We start from the raw sequence: 8,000 nt of genomic DNA, 5'->3' as shown, positions 1-8,000 counted from the left end.
ATCTTACCATACCGTTTGTTTTTATGTCACTGCCACAATTAGCAGTTTGGAAGTGTGACCAAAGATAATGCTCTGGGCTGCTTTTTTCAGGAGACAAATATTGAGTTAATAATCATCATTTTTTTCCCACCACACTGTGATGTTCTGTCCTGCAGCAGTTACATTACCAGTAATGAGGGCTCTGTTTTGCTGTATGTGTAGAATTTCAATTGACAGCGTCAAATAAGTGTATTGAAAACATTACTGTACAGAATATATATATATATATATATATATATATATATATATATATATATACAGACACATGTGTAAATAAAATAAATATCAAATTGTGTTTAAAAAACATTCTTAATGTAAATGTAGCATATATCTACATCTATCTACATCTGTGTGTATATATATATATATTTGCAAACTATTAATCAGCAACAACTGATATATATATATATATATATATATATATATATATATAAATATATATATATAAAGAGAGAGAGAGAGAGAGAGAGAGAGAGATATCTGCTAAATTTACATTAAAAATTTACACAATTTATATATATATATATATATATATATATATATATATATATATATATATATATATATTATGTATATGCATATCTGTAAATAAAATAAAAATCAAATTGTGTTGAAAAAACATTTTTAATGTAAATGTAGCATATATCTATATCTATCTATATATCTATATCTATATAGATAGATGGATAGATATAAAGATAGGCTAAATTGACATTAAAAATCTAAAAATGTTTTTTAAACACAATTAAAATTTTCTTATATATATACATATATGTATATATATATATATATATATATATATATATATATATGTGTGTGTATGTATATATACATATGTATGTATATATCTATAATATAAATGCTTAGTGGCGTGTGTTAGTCTGTCTGTGTGTGTGTGTGTGGAAAAAATAAAACCAAGCTGCAGCGCCACCTGCTGGGCGGCGTTATACACTGACCTACTAAATTCTTAGTGTGTGTGGAAAAAAAAATCAGAAAGGGCTGAAATTTGGTATACTAAGATGTTTTTAATTTGTTAATTTAATTTGTTAATTGTTAAAAGTGTTTATAAAGATTTTAAAAAAATTAATATATATTTCTTGAAGGAGAAGTGACAGTTGGGAGTGGTTGGTGGTTGCCGGGGGTGACAGTGGGGAGTGGTTGGTGGTTGCCGGGGGTGACAGTTGGGAGTGGTTGGTGGTTGCCGGGGGTGACAGTGGGGAGTGGTTGGTGGTTGCCGGGGGTGACAGAGCGAGAGGAGTGTGATACTCAGGACCGCTGAGAGAGATCCCTGTGTCTGGATAGACATCTGGATAGATGTGGCGATAAAGATGAAGGATGAGGTGATGGAGAAGAATGATGAGGTGGTGACATGTGGACAAAACCACGTTAAAAAAGGGCGCTTACATCGGGAAGTAACGCTCTTCCCCTGAGGAGGCCTGGGCTATGGCCCAAATGCATGACAAGAACCTTTTTAACACCTTAAGTAGCTTGATTTGACTAGAATGCATGAGTATCATGCACGAGTTAACTTGTGTATATATATATATATGTATGTATATATGTGTATATGTATACATATATATATATTTATTTATATATATATATATATATATATATATATATATATATATATATACAAAACAAAAACTAAAATTGTGTTTAAAAAATATTTTTAATGTAAATTTAGCATCTATCTATCTATCTATCTATCTTTAAGTATATTTATATATCAGTTGTTGCTGATTAATAATTTACAAATATATGTATATATATATATATATATATATATATTAGGGTAGAGAGAACAAACAAGATATCTACAGATGGCGCTTACCCAATATATGGAAGATAACACAAATACAAAATTGCATGTGCGTGTATGACAATAAATAAATAAATAAATAGATGAATATATAATAGTAAAAGCAACACCTCCACAACGTGCGTGTGGCAGCCAACCTTAAAAGCGGATGGTTAGTCCGATAACATAGTAGGATATAAATGGTAAAGGGCGGCGCCTTCAGGTGTATACAGTGTATATAAACATATAAGCACAAATGTACACAGAAATAGTCCAGAGGAGTTAGAACAGGACGGTGTCTGTATCTGCACCGCAGGTAACTAAAAATCACTGTAGTACAGGATAAATATATTCAAAAGTTGATCGTGCAGAATAAATAGAAGTGGTGTGCGTACCAGATATATAAAATCAAACCGCTTATCTGTATAGTAGCTCCTTAGGAATCCCGGAGTATGATCTGCAACCAATTCTCCTTAGCGATGGATAAAATGTATGTTCTAAAACAACCGCGACACCAAACTTATCCGATGATAGAGAAATCCTTCCTCTCAGCAAACAGACAGGGTGGGTCTGTTTTAGTGTTTAGTTCGCTAAGGAGAATTGGTTGCAGATCATACTCCGGGATTCCTAAGGAGCTACTATACAGATAAGCGGTTTGATTTTATATATCTGGTACGCACACCACTTCTATTTATTCTGCACGATCAACTTTTGAATATATTTATCCTGTACTACAGTGATTTTTAGTTACCTGCGGTGCAGATACAGACACCGTCCTGTTCTAACTTCTCTGGACTATTTCTGTGTACATTTGTGCTTATATGTTTATATACACTGTATACACCTGAAGGCGCCGCCCTTTACCATTTATATCCTAATATATATATATATATATATATATATATATATATATATATATATGACAATGTTTTTTAAATACAGTTTTAGGTTTGTTTGTTTTTATATATGTACTAAGCTATATATTGACAGCTTTAGCAAATATGGTGCTCTCTACATCTTTATATATTATGTACTTTTTTTTTGTTATTGTTTCAGGTCTTTGAGAACGGTACAGATTACAATGCTACGCTTGTGTTTATCAGCAGTAAGGAGATGCAGAAATGCTACGGTACTGGGGCTGAGCAGTCCATACTAGAGGTGAGGCTGCTTCCACTTGGCTGAGAATGGGCCCTTGTTACACCTAGTGAAGGGTTCACACCAATGGTTCTGACACTGTAAGCCATGACTGCTGAGGCATGCCCTTATTTTAGCCGAGGCCCATGGGCCTTCAAACTGGCATACTGTAAGTAGGTCCAAAAAATGGAGGAGACACAAGGAGTTGACAAGAGAAAGCTGTACATGATATACATCAGGACAACAACATGTATGTAATATCTAGGTCTATGTGTCATGTAAGTGTTCTGGCTCTTGCTGGTAATCAGTGAGTGAGACACACTGGTCTAGATGAATTAGGAAAAGTAGAGGTGTTGCCCATAGCAACCAATCAGAATCTAGCTATCATTTATCTAATGCATTCTGGAAAATGATAGCTAGAATCTGATTGGTTGCTATGGGCAACACCTCTACTTTTCCTTTTTAGAAGGTTTGCTAAATGTAACCCTTAGAGTATACCACGTGATGGCTGCCGTTTTTTAACGTAATTGTTCGTTAGTCTAGAATATCAGAAAAACCTGACCCTCAGAGGTACACCCTTAGTGTGATTTTCCTGTGCCATCCCCTGCCCACTATCACTATAGCTCCATCATCAATTGAAAGACAGAAATTCCACAACTATCTCAGAGACCATGATCCTTTTCAGCTAAACCCATAATGCCATGCTCCTCAGCTACTTTTGTCATCCTTTAGTAGGGCATGTGACCTGCATATTATTGCCTTCAATGACCAGTACTTACACCTTCTAGAGATGCTCAGACTCGGTTCCTCGAGAACCAAACACATCCGAACTTAGGGGATCTGAGTAGTTGGCTCGGTACTGTCGCGTGCCCTCGGAATCGAAAATGAGGCAAAACGTCATTGTGACGGACCCCCATTTTTCTTTTCTGCCACTGCTGTGTGCCAATGTGTCCTAGATGTGCTAGGAACTGCCGTGTGTTTGTGTCATTGCTCTGTCGCTTACCATCCAGCCAGGTCGCTGCAGTATTTGTCCGAAAGTGTATAAAAATAATATTGTGACCTGTGTGCTGGTCTAAATTGACTGCAAATGACTTGAAGTTAGTGTTATTGAGGTTAATAATAATGTAGGAACAAAAAAAGTCTTAGGAAAATTTTAGGATTTTTTCTAAAAAATCCAAAATCAAACCAAAACACACGAGGGCGGTTTTGCCAAAACCAAAACCAAAACACGAAGCTAATCCAGATCCAAAACCACAACCAAAACCAGTTCACGGGGGTCACTGAGCATCTCTAACACCTTCTAGTTAAAGTATTACACATCAGTAAAGTTCCCAGAATAAGATCATATCCTGAGAATAACGATATAAACCACAAGCAGAAAAGGACTAATAACACTGTGATGTTGTCCATACATATAATACAATATAAACAGATTTCATAACAATTGTCGCATTCATTTCTAAAACACAGCTACCACTAGCTCACAATAGGCGCATTGGTGCTACAGGAACATATTCTTGCATGGAATAAAACCCTAAAACAGGGACTGTCCCAAGAAAACAAGGACTTTGGGTAACATATCCTATCAGTAATTAAAAATGACACGCCTAGTCTCTCAACCTCAGCAGCAGTACACATAATGTAAAATGAATATATTGCTATAGTTGATTTGGCTATTAGCTTTACTAATATGTTTTAATTAGTAATGTTTTATATTGCCCTGTTTACTTTTATTACTACTCGTTGCATGATTTAACCGCTGTGATTTATATTACCTTGTAATAAATTAAGTTGTAGTAATACCAAAACATGATTATTGAAGTATTAAGTAATACCCTAGTATCTTAAAGACTGATTCATTGAAGTTTAAGCCAACATCTTGGAGTTCTGTCCAGGTGATACTGTGCAGTGTGATCGCTGTGATATGCTCTAAGCACTCCGATTTCTAGAACGTGTATTCTTATCCTTTTCAATTAAACAAGTACAACTGTTTTACACCATGGAAGCGCCCCCTGTTTTCTAATTTATTTAGATTAGTATGCTAGAGTTATTCACTTCTAGTTTTAAACAAGTGCTACATGGTACATTACTTAATTAACTCGTTCACTAGTTCCAGAAAGTCATCAAATACAATAGAGTTTACTAAGATTTATATAGTCATGTTTTGCTTGAGTCAACTTCAATAGTATTTTATTAATTTGTCAAGGATTAGGGGTAAAGAAAATAAAAAAAGGGGGGGTAAGGGAAGGATGTTTTGCTTGATTTGTTAAGCTGGGTACCCACTAAGCGGTATATTTACTAAACTGTGGGTTTGAAAAAGTGGAGATGTTGCCTATAGCAACCAATCATATTCTAGCTGTCATTTTGTAGAATGTGCTAAATAATTGACAACTAGAATCTGATTGGTTGCTATGGGCAACATCTCCACTTTTTCAAACCCACAGTTTAGTAAATCTAGCCATAAAGGTTTTTCACCCGATTATGGTGCCAATCACCCGATAGACAACCGTTAGGTCCGATATCGCATTAGTATGTACGCTCCCACGATCATGTTTTATTGTTCCAAAGCTCATCGTATCGTTTAATTTTATTAAAAATCTCTTTAAACGATGGAACGATGTCGGGCAAATTCTACAATGTGTAAGCACTCACAACCAGCAGTGTAGACAGATCTATATAGAGTGTACAGAGTCACGGTCTTTTCAGGCGATGGTTATGACAGATGAAGAGCACAGATCTGAAGGTAAATCTTGTAAAACTTGTATAGTGTGTACACATGGATCAGCATGCTGATCGGGACTTTCAGTCGTTGGTAAAATCTTTAATGATATCGCATCGGGAGAGATTTTCTGTAGTGTGTACCCAGCTTATTGTTTTTATAACCTACATTTGGTGCAAGCCTTGCAGTTAGGTACAATATACACATATCCCTACATGTATTATTTGTTGTATATGTGCGTGTTATAGTACAGCAGGGTGTTGTATTGTTGTATTGCTGTATTTCAGCACCATGTCACTGTTCTCCGATGCACCTCAGATGAACACACATCTAAACATGAATTTTCCCATTTCTGCAAGTCACTGTTTATTTGTTTATCCCAAACCCCTCCTCCTCCTCCCCAAAAAAAATCATCTTGTAGTTTGAACGCTGTCGCTATCATGAGACAGGACCAGTACCAAATAAGGAGCTTAGTCAGCGTACTAAAACATCTGTAGTTATCTCCGTGAAGCCAGCCATTAGACCTCTGCTGACATTTTAGTTGTTAACCGTGCAAGGGCCAGATAGGGGGATGCAGATGTCACTGGCGCTGAGAGAGTTAAGGAAAGAGCTGCAATATATCGGAGCCTTCTATTGCGGTATATCTATGAGTTATACATTATATATAACATATTCATTTACTGTATAATATGATATGATATATAAAATGAGTTGGTGCCAACAAATTGAAATATTCCATGTACCAACTCTGCCATATTGCATTGTGTTTTACATTTATTTTAAACCTTGACCGATTGCAGCACTTAATGTAGAGTATATTGATATTCAGCTCGTCATTCTCTTACTAGAAGTTAGGAATGGCGCAAATTCTATATGCGTGTAATTGCATGTTAAAAAAAAGCACCCAAAAAAGTTGACACTTCTGTTAGTTCCCCCATACCTATTATTACACATTTTTTACTATTCAATAATTATACTATTTATATGCAGCTCTTAGAATTGAATCAGCCCCTAAGAATGTAAGTGGTGTTCCGCCGGAGATCACCACAGTCCATCTGCGCACATATACGGGTCGTACGGTACTCCAACATCGCCCATTTACCTGCGCATCCCTATACGGTGTGAGAACCAATCTGCAGAGTTGCATCTGCTGCTTTCTCCACCATGCCACAGGCACTCGCGGCACAACGCTGACTATCGTATCAGTCCATTAGATTCAGTCAGCGACCGGTTTTACACTTTACACTTTGTAATGCCTAGTGCTGTCATTTCCCTTCTATGCTGCTTATGTTAACGCTTTTTTACATCTGCGCCGGCGCACAAAGCACTAGTTCCGAAAATAGTGTTGTTTGCGCATTGAACGCCAGAAAGGTAATTTGCGCTAAACTTAATATGAGCCCCAATATATTTAATTGGAACTACACTTGCTTACAGTACTTAACCGGACATTTAAATATAAGTTGTGTGCGGTTTAAAAGACAAACATTGTAAATTTTAAACATTATACTATCTACCAACAATGTAGATAGCACTAGTTTATATATTTAGATGAAGAACGTTGGGCCTGATTCATTAAGGATCTTAAATTAAGAAGTTTCTTATTTTAGTCTCCTGGACAAAACCATGTCACAATGCAAGGGGTGCAAATGAGTTTTCTGTTTTACACATAAGTTAAATACTGTCTGTTTTTTCATGTAGCACACAAATATCAACTTTAAATTTCAGTGTACAAATAAGCTATCAAGTATTTGTGTGCTACATGAAAAAATAGTCAGTATTTAACTTATGTGCAAAACAGAATACTAATTTGCACCCCTTGCATTGTAACATGGTTTTGTCCAGGAGACTTAGATAAGAAACTTCTTAATTTAAGATCCTTAATGAATCAGGCCCGTTGTCTTTATTTCATATAAATTCCCTTGAGTTAGATGACCCCCTATAACTTGCTGCCTCATTATAAGCACAGGACACTGATTTCCTAAGCGCTGATATATAAGATAGAACCATAGTTGTACCGGCTTCTTATAATTCATGATGCTGGTTGCATCCGTATAATGCGCTGGCACGTAAGTTGAAAAATACCTCTCCGCTGCATTCCGGATTAGAACGTCATTATTGATTTCTGCTTGGTTTTGTAAGGTAAACCTTTAAAATCCATTAGCTAACACACTCAGAAAATGTGGTTGCGTATTGCAGGGGAAAACAGAGAGAGAAAAACATAACCTTGTACAAAGGGCCTGATGAAGTGTATCTCAGCTGAGTGCTTGTTCTGTACAACTGTCAAATCAGCTTTCAGCCTCTGTGCCG

At 36.0% G+C, this 8,000-nt stretch overlaps 1 protein-coding gene across 1 annotated transcript in view; it reads left to right on the top strand.

The window, feature by feature from the left end:
- Positions 1–8,000, top strand: part of DCDC1 (doublecortin domain containing 1) — a 296,646-nt gene that overhangs the window by 178,404 nt on the left and 110,242 nt on the right. Inside the window, exon 11 of the mRNA XM_075188616.1 lies at positions 2,897–2,998. Coding sequence (XP_075044717.1) covers positions 2,897–2,998 — 102 coding nt within the window. The remainder of the gene's footprint in view (positions 1–2,896; positions 2,999–8,000) is intronic.

The sequence above is a fragment of the Mixophyes fleayi genome, chromosome 10, assembly GCF_038048845.1.
Source record: "Mixophyes fleayi isolate aMixFle1 chromosome 10, aMixFle1.hap1, whole genome shotgun sequence".
Classification (NCBI taxonomy): domain Eukaryota; kingdom Metazoa; phylum Chordata; class Amphibia; order Anura; family Limnodynastidae; genus Mixophyes; species Mixophyes fleayi.
Note: the sequence above shows the minus strand (reverse complement) of the source record. Positions and strands in the feature narration are given on the sequence as shown.